At 37.1% G+C, this 15,684-nt stretch overlaps 2 protein-coding genes across 3 annotated transcripts; both read left to right on the forward strand.

Moving 5' to 3' along the window:
- The first annotated feature begins 837 nt into the window (after positions 1 to 837).
- On the forward strand, positions 838 to 11,890 carry paox1 (polyamine oxidase (exo-N4-amino) 1). 2 transcript variants are annotated; one of them, NM_001113603.1, is given in 8 exon segments: positions 838 to 905; positions 1,059 to 1,222; positions 5,958 to 6,378; positions 6,449 to 6,666; positions 7,362 to 7,611; positions 9,472 to 9,584; positions 9,738 to 9,898; positions 10,820 to 11,535. In NM_001113603.1, coding segments are annotated over 7 exon segments (1,473 nt in total). In that variant the 5' UTR covers positions 838 to 905; positions 1,059 to 1,071; the 3' UTR covers positions 10,979 to 11,535.
- Positions 11,891 to 12,981: 1,091 nt separating this feature from the next.
- On the forward strand, positions 12,982 to 15,341 carry mrpl55 (mitochondrial ribosomal protein L55). The gene is given in 3 exon segments (NM_001111179.1): positions 12,982 to 13,194; positions 13,648 to 13,849; positions 14,894 to 15,341. Coding segments are annotated over 3 exon segments (402 nt in total). The 5' UTR covers positions 12,982 to 13,144; the 3' UTR covers positions 15,044 to 15,341.
- Positions 15,342 to 15,684: the final 343 nt, after the last annotated feature.

Consider the following 15,684-nt stretch of genomic DNA (forward strand, 5'->3'; position numbering starts at 1 on the left):
GGGTGATTAGTTCTGCAGCATAATAGATTTACAACACATATACCACACACTTAAGACAAGCATTAAGCAGCATTACCAGTAGGCTACTAAAAACAGCAACTCTTCCCAATAAAATTCAGCAAGTCAATCGCAAAAAAAAAAAAAAATGAAAATGGGCTTTTTTTAACACCTGAATTTCATACAAATAGAATAACCCTGGCACTTTTACCCTTAATACTTTGCTGAAGGTATTTAAAACAGACAGTGGGTTCTTCTGTTTTACTTTTAAAGAAGCAAATCAACAAATCAATGAAAAGGTTTAAATGGATTCTATATAGGCCTTAAAATGCCACCATCAGAGTCCTATGCAGGGGCGTTGCTAGGTCCAATTTACTGGGGCTCGGCATGTGCACGTGAAGAAAGGTGCTTATGTCTAGCAACACCCCTGGTCCTATCAATAGTAAACTTCACAAATTTTCACAGACAATAAAGTCTTTGTTGGCCTGTCCTGCCCTTTCAGTATTTTCATCAAAATTTAATTTAATATCAATAATAGCACTTATATAGGCCTAATTCAATCAGATGGTTAACCATAGTACCTAAAACTACTTCCTGCCTCCGCTGCAGCTCAGTACACATGTCTTGTTTTCTCTGTGTTCTGTGTGTACACAAACACACCTCTTGAAATAATCCTATGTTCAGAAAAGAAGTAAAGCTTGACTAGTTCTGGTGATATTCATGAACTCAGTTTCTTTTCTTAGGATTTCCTGCCCCCTAATGGACAAGTATGCATACAGCGATCAGAAAAAAAAGGAAAAAAGGACTGTTTCTTCTACTTTGGTTGCTATAGCATTACAACAGGAAGTGGAACTAAGCTATGTAACTAACCGCTAAAGGTGGATAGTCAACATTCTGCTCCGTTACAAGTGAGTATAAACACCTTAATCTAGCTATGTTGTAGGACAAAGCTACAAAAGCGCTTTTGTTTTAGAACGGCAGGACTGAACTTGTTCTGTTTTAATAAATGTGTAATCGTAATGCTTCTTGTGAATTGACGGTTAAGATGATCTCTTCTTCAGTCCTTTAGTCATCATGGTAGACAGGAGTCCATCTATCGTGGTTGTCGGTGCAGGTGTGGCAGGACTCGCCGCTGCCAAGAAGCTGAAAGAATATGGATTTAATGACGTCACTGTGCTGGAAGCCGCCGAAAATGTTGGAGGAAGAGTAGCTACTGCAACTCTGGGTAAATACATCATAACCTGTTCAGGTTTCTGCAAAGTTCGTCACTTTTTAATCAAAATATTAAAGTTGGAAACTATTCGCCACTGTCAATAAAGTTTAAAAAGGTTAAACTCTGTAAGAATATGATAGTCATTTAAAGAAAGAGTCCTTAACCCTTTAGCTGCCCCACCAAAAAAAACAAAAAAAAATTTTTTTTTGGATTGCATTTCTTAACTCCTTTGTTAATGTCTTGTATTGTCGCAAGTTGACACTCTCAATAACGTTACATATCTCATAATTTTTAAAATATCAACTTCTACCAAATGGTTGATAATATATGTTGGTTTATGGTAAAAGTACCAGATTTAGTACATGCACTATGAAAAAGCTGAAAATATGAAGTGTAAGACCAATTTATTTAAAACATAATCAAAATAAAACATTATTGAACGCTTAATCATCTTCATGTTTTGAAGTATGCCATGAACTATTTCAGATTCTCATTTAACATGTTTTCTTTTTTACAATAAACCATAATTAAGTGTAGAAGTGCAACAAGATGTTTGTTAGATTTTTTTGTAAACCAACAATGCTGTGTGTGTAAACCATTATTCAAAGTCATTCTTTAAATGACTAACAGTCATTATTTGAAATATAGTCAACCATTTGGTAGAGCAGGCAGTTAAAGGTTTAAGAAAATCAACCAAGGTTTTATTATGGTTAATGTAACAATCATTTTATTTATTCTAATTTATTTCTTAATTTATGTGTACTTTTATTATTATTGTTGTTGTTTCAATACCAACACTAAAAATCCTGGGTTGTCATAACCAAAATGTTATGGTCAAACTATGCATTGTTGTTGTTGTTTTCAATTAAATGTAAATGAAACCCAGTGGTTTGGTTTGTCCATATTTCACACAGCATTGGATTACCGCAACATTTTATTGTGTAATACCATTAGTAATAGCAGTAAAACCATATACCAATAATATTTCATTAAACATTGCACATGAGGATGAGAATTTTTGTAAACATTAATTGCAAGTTTTAGTAGTAATGACTAAATTACTATCAGAAAACCAAAAACCAACTACAAGCATCAAATAAGTATCTTTTAATGTATTACATAATGTATATTATGTAAGTGTTTACAATATTGTGTACAGTTGAAGTCAGAATTATTAGCCCCCCTGTTAATTTTTTCCCAATTTTCTTTTTAACAGAGTAAACATGTAAACTAAACATGTTAGTTTTAATAACTCATTTCTAATAACTGATTTATTTTATCTTTGCCATGATGAAAGTAAATAATATTTTACTACATTTTTTTCAAAACACCTTTATACAGCTTAATGTGACATTTAAAAGGTTTACTGGGTTAGGTTAACTAGGCAGTTTAGAGTAATTAGGCAAGTTATTGTATAGCAATGGTTTGTTTTGTAGACTATCGAAAAAATATATAGCTTAAAGGGGCTAATAATTTTGACCTTAAAATGTTTTTTAAAAAATTAAAAACTGCTTTTATTCTAGCCAAAATAAAACAAATAAGACTCTGTGAAAATTTCCTTTCTCTGTTAAACATCATTTGGGAAATATATAAATAAAAAATCAAAAAAATCAAAGGTGGCCTAATAATTCCGTCTTCAACTATAAGTGTTTGTTGCACTAATCAAACATATTCGTTATATAACTGTTATGCAAATTCATATTTTGAAGATCTTCCAGTTTTGACATGTAAATGTGGCATTTTCCAGTGTTAATGCAAAGGAGACAAAAAGAGGTTGTTTCTTAGAGGAAACTATTTTAGGAAACCTTAATCTTTGGACTCATGACTTAGTTTCACTTCCATTAAAAATTCCAAAATCCTTTTTTTGCTGTGTTGACGGATTGCATCACATCATTTAAAATCCATCCAAGCAAAAATATGTTCCTTCTTGAACCAACCATTTTGCTAATCTTCATAAGAATTTTCTTTATTATTATTATTGCTAAATCTCAAGAAATTGTATATATTTAAAGGTGCAGTATGTAAGTTTGACACCCAGTGGTTGAACTAGGCATTGCATTCCTGGATCAAAACAAATGCAAGTGCAGGTTGCCAGATTGTGGGCCGACAGGAGCAAGCCTAAATAGCGAACCCAAAGGCTTATTTAAGGCTGATTTAAATCGTGTTCTATATAAAAGAAACGGCACGTGATAGAATAAATATTTTCCATATTAAAAGTTGTTTTTGTTCTAACTAACTCCTCAAATTGATATATTAGAAATTACTTCTATTTCTTTCAGCTGAACAACAGAAAACTGACAACGATCCTCACCTCATGTGCTTTATTCAGTGTTAAATGCTAACAATGTGAGTTTGAATCCCATTTTACATGACAGTTATTGCCATACCACTGAAAGCAGCAGCAGATTTTACCCCAGATCTTGAAAATGAAATAAACCATTTGAAGTTGAACTTTAGAACTGCGAAATAATGCAAACCAACACATATTAGTGATTCAGCATGTACATTTAATAATCTTAAAGAGGTTTTAAATGATCTAAGATAATTTGCCAGATCCTGGATCTTTTAATCTGGATAACTGATCTCTGGCTAATTTAGTTCACGAAGTTCACGAATCAGATAAAAATGTCTGGATAAACTGATCTGAGATTGCTGCATGTGCTGTGAAGGACAGATCTATCGATTCTCGAAATTATGATCATCAATGTAATGATTGGCTAACGCCACAGCAGCGTAATGACATCATCTGATTAATATTCAATTATCCATGTGTGCAAAATGACATCAAATTAGCAGTAAACGGTTTGTTAAATATGACAAGCAATAACTTTCCACATTTGTTGTGGGCTGCAGGCTTTACACATTCATGTGTCGAGTATTCATCATGTATTTCAATTCACAGCAATGTATTTAGTTGTACATTTAGAGAAGATTTTCTATATTATAGGAGCCTAGGCCTACTCAAGTTTTTTAATTGGCGTAAGGAATAACTGTTTAAATTAATTTTGCATCAAAAAAGCATTTGGATATTGGTAAAGGTTTCATTGTGCATGACTGCATAAATTATTACCCTTATTTTTAAAAAGTCGAATATTGTGCTGTAAGCGTTTGCATCTAAATAGTTCATATTAATAAACTTTCACTTTGAACCACCAGGTGGCAGTCTTTTACTTTTATTAAGGAGTGCAGATTGCATAAGTTTTATTAATATATATTTTAACTATGTATATATATATATATATATATATATATATATATATATATATATATATATATATATATATATATATATATATATATATACATACATACATATATACATATATATATAGTATATATATATACTATTTTCCCAAGTGTAAATAAATACTGTCTAATCCTGTTTATATGAAATGAACCAGCTCCTACGCAGGTTTGATTTATCAGATCTGTTACTATGACAACAAGTCTCAGATGAGTTTTGAAGAACGAAACGTGTCAATGTCAAATCGTGTCAAATCATTAACATCCAAATCCAGCTAATTGAGTAATCCACACACGAAGAACGGACCCCTGCTTACATAATGTTTCCATGTATAATATTTATATTACTTGCTAATTAATAACCTCTTGTGGGACTCTGAATCTGCGTCTCATTTTGGAGTCTGTTACTGTCCATCGGAGGTCCCATTTTGATCACAGATGCATGCTTTGAGAACTTTTTTGAATGAATGAATGAAATATACGGTTTTCCAATAAGGCAACCCGGAGTGCTGGAATATAATTGGCTAAAGTGGCAGTGGGCGGGTTTAAAGAACCAAAACACAGACAGCGCTCTTGCACGTAACAGACATTTTCAAAGCAGAATATCTGACTTCAGCATTGTTTTTCAGATAAACAAGAATGTTCATTAAGCATGTTTCCTAAAAATTTCCAAAAATATTATGGTATTTTTATGCTTTAGAAGAATCAAAAGTTTACATACAGAACCTTTAATTATATAAAGGAGTGTTAGGTTATATACCATATTAAAGAACCCCTATTATACATTAAATAGGGTCATATTTTGGTTGTAAGGGTCTCCAACAACAGTCTAATATGCATGTAAGGTCAAAAAACACTTTCATTGTCTTATAATATGCATTTATTTTTAATTGTCCCAGCGACTCCCATTTGAATCATTCAGCGATATATTTGTTCCCAAACCCCTCCTTAGCGCAAAGCTAATCTACGCTGATTGGACTGATGACAGCCTGTTGCAATAGGTAAACAGCGTTCAGCGCGAGACAGAGTGAAATGCCTAGCACAGCTTATCAACAACATACAGTAGAAGTAGTCAGAGTGCATAGTGGATGTGTGCGCATACCTGCCTACATTCCTGTTTTTCCCGGGAGTCTCCTGTATTTCAGACCCATCTCCAGCCCCTCCCATTTGTTATTTATCTCAAAAACTCCCGTAACCCCCCCCCCTCCCCCCCAAATTTTCCTGGGTTTGCTCACGCAACAACTGGGTAGGGGTTAAGTTTCGTATCCATGTCACGCCAAAACAGTTAAAGACTCATTATTAAGACGATTCATTTGAAGTACGAGGATTCTTTTATAAATGAATCAATAGTTGTAAACACTGTCCACGTTCAGATTTAAGCCTTAGCTGGATATTTCACTTCACTTAGAGCTGCGTTACACACTACATGAAAGGTCATTCTCAAAAACCCATATTAGGGGCTCTTTCAAATCTAACAGTCACTGTCTTTCTTTTTATATCAAAGGTAATGCATGTGTTGACACCGGAGCACAGTACATCCATGGGACGTCAGAAAAAAACCCAGTCTACTGTCTACTAAAAGGCCTTCTAAACCAGCTCCCTGAGATGGGCGAAGAAGCATTTTACAATAATAAAGGGCACAAAGTGAATGCAAACTTCGCCAGACGTGCGTATGAACATGGGGAGAGCTTCATTTATCACCGTGGCTCGGGAAACTCAGGAAAGAGTTTAGGTGAACACTACGCAGTGAAAACCCAGGGTGTGATTGAACGTTTGCAAGAAGATGAGAAAGCAAGAATGCAGAGTGTTTTTGCTTTGGTCGGAAAAGACATGCTGATTGACATTGGTGCTTCAGACCTTCACAGAATCTCTCTAGACTCGTGGCAGTATTATATCGATATGGGGGACAGCGTCAATATTACAGGGTATGACGATCATGTGCATTTATTGATCGTTAAATGTTTCATTTAGGGTTAATTATTGTATGTCCATCAGGTTCATGTATCAGCTTGTGGATCTACTAAAAGAAGACTTCCCTAAGGATCGTCTGCTGCTGAAAAGAGAAGTCCGTACGATCAAATGGGATGGATCCTTCCCTTCTCCGCAAAATGAAGCTTCTCCTGAAGGAAAAGTCCGCCAATACCCTGTTTGCATTGTCTGTGAGGATGGGGAGGAGATTCTAGCTGATCATGTAATAGTTACCGTTTCACTGGGTATGTGTTGATAAGGATTGAGCTCTGATGAGACTAAATACTCACTGGCCACTTTATTAGATACACATTGCTAGGTGCTTTCTTGTTCTCTATCATCCAAGTTTCACAGCAGAAATTGAGGTCATCGATCCTTCTTGTCAAGTTTTGCTGAGACTGTGTGAATTAAGTTTGCTGTTCTCAGCTGACAAGAGTGTTGCCCGGGTCGAGCTTCTTCTGCTGATGTTTACTCATCTGCTTCAAGATTTAATGCAATGTGCACTCAGAGATGCACTTCTGTTGGCTTTTACTTGAAACTTTTTCACCATTCTTGTCTGACTTCTGACATTGATAATTTTTACCCATACATATTTTATTTTTTCTGACCATTTTCGGTAAACTCTTGAGATTGTGGTAAAAATCACACCAGCCTGTCTGGCATCAGAAATCATGTCACAATCAAAGTCACTTAAATCAACTTTTTTCCCCTCATTCTGATGTTTGGATTGAACATTAGCATGTCTTCTTGATCAAAATGCACCGATGTTGCGACTATGTGATTGGCTATAAGTAGTTTTAAGGGTGTACCTAACAAAGTGGCCAGTGAGTGTATTTATAGCCAGTTACAATGGATCTTCTCTCTGAGTAACTAAGTGTTTGTGTGTTTGTTTGTGTATGTGTGTTGTTGTTGCTTTCTTTCTTTCTTTCTTTCTTTGCAGGTTGCCTAAAAGCACAAGCATCCGACCTCTTCATCCCCAGTCTTCCAACTGAGAAAATTGAGGTCATCAATAAGCTGTGCTTTGGCAATATTGCCAAGATCTTTCTGGCGTATGAAGAGGCATTCTGGGAGAATGATGTTGGTTCTATCAGCTTCATTTATGAGGATGACACTCCTGCCTCCATTTCCACCAACAAAATGCAGTGGCTCAAAAGCATGCAGAGCTTTTCTGTCCTGAGGCCCAAAGAAAGGTTAATCTGGGGTATCTGCTGGGTCTTAAAATGTCTTAAATCTCTAAAACAAAATTTTAGGCCTTAAAATGTCTTAAATTTAATGAAATATTGTGTTGTAGGTCTTAAATCTCTTTTAGTCAGGTCTTAATTTTCCTTTCTTCTTGTATAGCTACCCAGTATGGCCAACACCCATCTATATACACAGCACACACGCACACTTCTTGGCTGAGTCTTGTTATACAGTTTTGTAACATTGCGACGTGTTTCCCTTGCCTTTCTTTATCGTGTTTTTAACCCTCACCTTGTTTGCTTGTTTGTTTATGTCAGAGGTCTCAAACTCAAATTGGTAGAGGGCCATTTTAGTGACTTAAAATTCATAGGAGGGGCGCTTAAACATTCAAGCACAATAAAAAAGTGGAAACCTGACAATTCATGCTTCTTAGGACAAAAGACATGACGTTTATATTTCAAGCATTACCTGTCACCAGCGATAATGCAAATCAGCACATTTATCGTGTCGCACATCAGCTGCTAAAATACATTTGTGGTTGTTGTGTGTATGGCCGAGTGTTAGACTCCCACTCAATCATTCTTCCACAGAGTATATGCAGTCAAAACTCTAGCTTTTGTACATTTTAAAGGGGTAGTTTAAACTGCTATGAAAATACTAGGCGTAATAATTATTATTCTGTCCCAACCAATTGTATTTTTTCAATAGCGTAAGAACAGCAGAAAGCAGTTTGGGCAACTTAAGTGACTTTACTTGCAATTGTTCTTCTCAATATCTTTCTATTTTGTAACACTACAACAAAGAAGGGAAAAGTATGTGCACATTCACATTTACTTTACCAAGTTCAATTGAACTAGCAGTACAATTTTCAGAATGAGACCATTTGAATCGAATATTAGTGAGTTTAGCATATTTGCTACACCACCAGCATAACGTGTAAGCCATGAAGAAGCGTTTATACAACAAAATTTAGGTTGTATAAAACAATCAACCCATGAATATTTGCAAAAATAGAGCTTTATTAAAAATAAAACACATATGGACGTATATTTTAACGTTTAAATCAGCCACAGAATTAAAATGCATGTGTGTTACTCTCGACCGCACACTGAGAGAAAAATTAAACTAAAAACTAGTCTGAGTGCTGTACTTTAAATGTCAACTAGGTGGCGCGTCAAAACCACAAATGGCTAGAAGCAACTGCACAACAATGATAGTGGTTCAAAAATATATGTTTTGGCAGGTTACAAATCTCTTTATATTTTTGACAGGAGTTGCGGGCCGGCAGTTTGCTTGCCTGACCATAATCAATAAACCTGCATTTGGATCCGCTCTTTCTTGTCAGCGTCCCACTTCACATAACAGAAGACTCCCAAGAGCTGTGTGTGCTGTATAAATAGTTTATGTAATCAGTTCATAAGCGGCTCCCAGCTGTGAGTGTGTGTAATCTACTGAATGAGGAACAGGTGTGTGTGTGAGCGGTGCATGACTGGAACTTGTAGTTCGTTTGCAGGCAGATTTGTAGTTCTGGCAGATTTTTAAAATCCTTATTGTCACAGTCACCAGCTATTTAGCCCATGCAGATCGCTGGTGACTGTTACAATAATGATCTTAAAAAGGTCTTTAAAAATATTAAAATTACCTTGCTGAAACCTTCAAGAGGAGAAACCCTGATTACACAACTGTGAAATATTCAGAAGATCAGAAAAACTAATATTGCTAATAATAAAAACTTGTGAAATCAGGCTAAATGTATTTCATGGACATAATGGGTTGGAAATGAGTAGACATTGAACAGTTTAAATAATATAATAGTGTGACACCTTTAAGAATGCAGCACTGTTGATTTTTCCTTCTCTTATTTTTAGGTTTGGAAATGTATTAATTGGCTGGTGTCCTGGAGAAATAGCAGACCTGGTTGAAACCATGACAGATAATGAACTCTCAGCTGCTGTCACTGACCACCTCAAAATGTTCTTTGGTAAAGTATCCTTTAAAGTAAATGTTATAACTAGCTAGTGCTTTCTAATGTGTGTTATTGAACTTAAAACAAATGAAGAACTTTATTTAAATTTCAATGTTGTATTTGGGATAAGTATCATCTACTTTTATATATTTGTTTCCTACCCTGAAGGACCCAGTGCAAATATTCCACAGCCCAAATCTATACTGTGCACTAAGTGGCGCAGCAACAAATTTATAAAGGGAAGTTACACTTTTCTTCCTGTTGGTGTTGATGGGCAAGTTATGGACACACTAGCACAACCACTAGAGGGCAGCCAGTTTCCTGATGCAGTAAGTAATTTTTTTCATGTCATTCATTCATTCATTCATTTTCTTGTCAGCTTAGTCCCTTTATTATTCTGGGGTCGCCACAGCGGAATAAACCGCCAACTTATCCAGCAAGTTTTTTTTACGCAGCGGATGCCCTTCCAGCCGCAACCCATCTCTGGGAAACATCCACACACACATTCACACACTCATACACAAGGGACAATTTAGCCCACCCAATTCACCTGCACTGCATCTCTTTGGACTGTGGGGGAAACCGGAGCATCCGGAGGAAACCCACGCGAAGGCAGGGAGAACATGCAAACTCCACACAGAAACGCCAACTGAGCCGAGATTCGAACCAGTGACCCAGCGACCTTCTTGCTGTGAGGCGACAGCAATACCTACTGCACCACTACCTCGCCCGTCATTCATTTATTCATTCATTTATTTTATTTTCGGCTTAGTTCCTTTAATAATCAGGGGTCGCTACAGCGGAATGAACCGCCAACTTATCCAACATATGTTTTACGCAATGGATGCCCTTCCAGCAGCAACCATCACTGGGAAACACCCTTACACTCTGATTCACACACATACACTATGGACAATTTAGCTCATTCAATTCACCTATATAGCATAGTCATTGAATTGTGGGGGAAAACGGAGCTCCCGGAGGAAACCCACACGAACACGAGAACATGCAAACTCCACACAGAAATGCTAACTGACCCAGCCAAGGCTCGAATCAGCGACCTTCTTGCCCTAAGGCGATAGTGCTAACCACTGCACCACCCCTTTTCATATATCGTTATAATAAAATAAAGCAAGTAATGGATAATAACTGTGTTTTTTAAACTACATTTGAGTGAGATATAGACTTTATAAAGATGTTTTTAGTATGTCATCTCATGTAGAACTAAAGCATTTTCACTTTTATTTCAGCATCTGCAGGTCATGTTTGCAGGTGAGGCCACGATGAAGACTCTTTATGGCACAGTGCAAGGAGCTCTACTTTCAGGACACAGGGAGGCAGACAGACTGGCAGCACATTATAAGGATGCAGTGGCTTCCACTTCAGCTTCAATGGACAAACACGTTTAAAGAGTTACATTTATATTATTTGTCTAAAATTCAGACTAGTGTACTAGTACTGAACAAACCTACCCCCTGATGTTGCTCCAGAGTGTTTTAATAAGAAAAGAACGGGGGTATAGATGTACCATATATTTATCTTTGCCCACATTTACAGCAAACAATGCAGAATCTTTTTCAAATTAAAATATATGAATTAAGATCAATGTAATGAGAGGATGACATGTGGATAAACTGGTTATCTCTTATCTTGGTATCTTAGTCATGAATGGATGGAAAGTGATTTTAGGACTCTGCTTCCCAATTTTGACTAACCTATAATGAGATTTTTTATATACTTTCTGTGAAGTTGTACATTTTCAGGTGTTAAAGGGAAAACTAAAAAAGTAATAATATTAGGAATGGATGGAGCATTGGGGGCGTTGACACGGTGGTGTAGTGGGTAGCACGATCGCCTCGCAGCAAGAAGGTCGCTGGTTCAAGCTTAGACTGGGTCAGTTGGTATTTCTGTGTGGAGTTTGCATGTTCTCCCCGTGTTGGTGTGGGTTTCCTCCGAGTTCGTTCGGTTTCCCTCATAGTCTATACACATCCGCAATAGGTGAATAAACTAAATTGGCCGTAGTGTGTGAGTGAGATTGGATGTGTATGTTCAGTAGCCTACTGCCGCTGGAGCTTTGAAGGACATCCACTGTGTAAAACATATGCTCCATAAGTTGGAGGTTCAGTCCACCGTGGCGACCCCTGATGAATAAAGGGAATAATCCGAAGGAAAGTGAATGAATGTAGCATTGCTCCCGTTGTTGTTTCTACTTGGTGGATTTCCTCAGTCCAGTTTGACAAATTCTAGTTATTCATGATGCAAACTGTGTACCCAACAAAATGTTCTCAAAGACTAGAATAAAACATTGGCACTACCTGAAACGCATTTGCTTATTTGAACTTGTGTAGTGGTTTTCTTGGTTTTTCTCTTACTGAATCAAACTCTTGTCTGGAGGTTATGAATATCAGAAGAATATACTTTATTGTTGACAACAAAGGAGAACTTTCAGGAGACCCCCAGTAGCATCTCTGTCTGAAAAATTCTAACTCACTCATCTTCTGGCCTTACTTAAATACCCTTTTACATCCGTTGTTTTCCTTTGTTCTCCATATATTACACAAGATCCCTCCTAGTTTAACCCTTGACCCCAAATTCCACCTCTGTCATCTGTTTTTGTCTTAGTTCTACATATATCACACAAATTCCACCTAGGTTAACCCCTGACCTCAATTTCCACCTAGGTTAACCCCTGACCTCAATTTCCACCTAGGTTAACCCCTGACCCATACCTGGTAACCATATAACTTATCCATTTCTTGTGATATGGTAATTATTCTAATGGTATGCAAGTCTACAAGCAGATTATACACATACAATTTAAATATATATATATATAAACTTCACACTTTAAAGAGTATAAAATCCACTTCACTTGATAATGTATGTCAATCCATGAAAAGTAATCGGACCTTGAGCTGTCCCTGCTGAAAAATTCAGCTTAAACCAGCCTAGGCTGGTTGGCTGGTTTTAGCTGGTTGACCAGGCTGGTTTTAGAGGGGTTTTGGCCACTTCCAGGCTGGTTTCCAGCCATTTCCAGCCTGGTCTTAGCTGGTCAGGCTGGGAGATGACCAGCTGGTTTTAGTTGGATTTGGCTGGTCATTTTCCAGCCTGACCAGCTAAGACCAGGCTGGAAATGGCTGGAAACCAGCCTGGAAATGGCCAAAACCCCTCTAAAACCAGCCTGGTCAACCAGCTAAAACCAGCCAACCAGCCTAGGCTGGTTTAAGCTGGATATTTCTGCATGGGGTGCTTTGCTTCTATCTGTTTTCTTCCTATTTGTATAACGAGTTGAACATATGAACATACTTTCTGTATATATATATTGAAATAAAATATCGTGCTAAACTTTGACTTGGTTATTAAGGTTTTGAGTAGTCAAGTCGCATAAATAAACTTTAAACAAAACTCCAAACGGAACTAACAGAAGCTGCCGTACAAGTTTCCAGGGGGACATTTATGCTGATGCACCTCCATGCCGTTTGTTGATGGTGACCTTCTTCATCCTGAAGTTATGAATATAATCTTACACTTATGAATACATTTATTAGATAGACAACTCCAACGTTGCAAACATAATGACAATGGCTTTAAATACAGTTGGTCATCCCTGCAAGGGCTTATTTAGGTAAGTCGCAAACCAGGAGCACCGTAATGTATAACGTGATAGTCCGTGTATTTTAGCTTTACATTACCTCACAATTTATTCTGCCTTGAGTGGTTTTGAACCTGTTCTGAGTTTATTTCTTCTGTTTAACACAAAAGAAGATGTTTTGAAAAAATGGTTGCTGGAACCCATAGACTTCAATTGTAGGAAAAAATATGTATGACGTAAGCATTAAACGACCAACATTTTTCAAAATATCTTCTTTTGTTTTCATAACAGTTTACTGAATCTCGAGTAGGTTTTAAAGAAGTGAAGAGTGAGTAAATTATGACAGGAATGTAATTTTTGGTGAATAACATTTTGCATAATTGCTTTGTTAAACTGCAGCTACGTTAATGAAATTGAACTAAAGTTCTAAAGTAATATTTAGTTTAATGTGATTGTTTGTACATTTGCTGTTATTGTTTTGCACAGGTGTCTTCAGGCAGTTTTCACCCACAGATGTTTGCAAGCCACATCCTCATTTCACAGCACAGTCATTCAGTCAGATTCCAACAGAACCAGCGTGGTCCGGCTTGGCAGGCAGAAATATGAGAGAATGTATCCAGTTCTGCTGGTCAGACCTGACGGGTCCACCATCAACATCAGATATCAGGAGCCCAGAAAGTTAATGAAGGTTAGTTCTTTATATTCATTCATTTTCCTTCGGCTTAGTCCCTTTATTTATCAGGGGTCTCCACAGCGGAATTAACGGCCAACTATTCCATCATATGTTTTACACAGCGGATGCCCTTCCAGCCGCAACCTAGCACTGGCAAACACCCATACACTCACATTCACACACATACTCTACGGACATTTTAGTTTATTTATTTCGCCTATAACACATGTCTATGGACTGTGGGGGAAACTGGAGCACCTGAAGGAAACCCATATGAACACGGGGAGAACATGCAAACTCCACGTAGAAATGCCAGCTGACCCAGTCGGGGCTCGAACCAGTAAACTTTTTGCTGTAAGGCAACAGTGCTAGCCACTGAGCCACCGTGTGAGCCACTGTGCCACCTAGTTCTTTATATCTTCCTTATTAACTCAGCAGGCACAGGAAGTCAACATGCTGATTGACGTTGTGACCCAGCATCGTGGGGTGTTTCATTTTGTTTGGCAATGAAAATCGGGTTGATGTCAAAACCCAACGTCAGGCCGACACTTTCGTAACTTTTCAACGCAACCTATAAATAACCAAATATCAATGTCTAATGATGTCACAGATTGATGTTGTGTGGACGTTACTAATATGACGTCTATCAGATGCTGGATTTTGGTTGCCATACCTGAATAAATGTCAGTATTTGACATCAATATGACATTGGTTTTAACCGGGGTGCCCAAACTCGCTCCTGGAGGGCCGGTGTCCTGCATAGTTTAGCTCCAACTTCCTTCAACCCTCCTGTCTGGAAGTTTGTTGTATGCCTTGAAAGAGCTTGATTAGTAGGTTCAGTTGTGTCTAATTGGGGTTGGAACTTAACTCTGCAGGACCAAGTTTGGGCACCCCTGGTTTAAGATGTTGGCTCGACGTTGGATTTTGGTCACTTTGTACCAGAACCAAAAATCAACCAAATATCACCGCCGTTATTGGATGTAAAAAAATATTGTCCTTAGACTCTGGCGACCTAAATCTAACCTAATATTTAGCTAACAATTTTTTTTTCTTTGCCAGATGCCTGTGGACCTCACCACACTCTCTGAAATGGAGAGGAAAATCAGGATGCGGAAAAGAGAACCGAAGAAGGCAGTGAAGAAAGAATTGGAAGATTTTGATGATGATTTCAAAGCTGACGATTACAGCAAATTCTGGAAGAAGAAATGAGTGGACTGATGTGATTGATGCCTCCTTTATAATATTTATGTTGTCTTGACAAATACACTTTTGTTTTATGTCACCCTCCAATTAAAAATTCAAATATTTGTAGTGAGCATTGTATCATTATGAATTGGGACTATTTTTTGAAATTATATGCTTGTGTGTGTGTGTGTGTGTGTGTGTGTGTGAGAGAATATCAAATATAGCTGATATAATGTTACGTGGTCATTCAGGTTAACAGATATGTTTATGGACAAAATTAACACTTAATTTGATCTTTATTGAATAAAAAAAAAGAAAAGAGTTCATGCTCAATTTTATGACTTCACTATTAGTTTTAGGTTATTTTGTTGCTATTGTTGTCGTTATTTTTGTTAATGATTAAAATATCTTGTTGAATTATGGGTATATAGCATAGTGCTTGAAGTATAGTATTAACGTACATTATAAAAATGTCATTTGGATATGTGCTGTTCCTGAAACAGGCTTTTAATGTCACTATTGTTACGCTGATTGACATTTTAAATAGTCTTAAATCAAGGGTGTCCAAACTCGGTCCTGGAGGGCTGGTGTCCTGGAGAGTTTAGCTCCAACCCTAATCAAACATACCTGAACCAACTAATCAAGCTCTTACTAGGTGTACTAGT

This window comes from Danio rerio, chromosome 8 (assembly GCF_052040795.2).
Source record: "Danio rerio strain M-AB ecotype USA chromosome 8, GRCz13ab, whole genome shotgun sequence".
Classification (NCBI taxonomy): domain Eukaryota; kingdom Metazoa; phylum Chordata; class Actinopteri; order Cypriniformes; family Danionidae; genus Danio; species Danio rerio.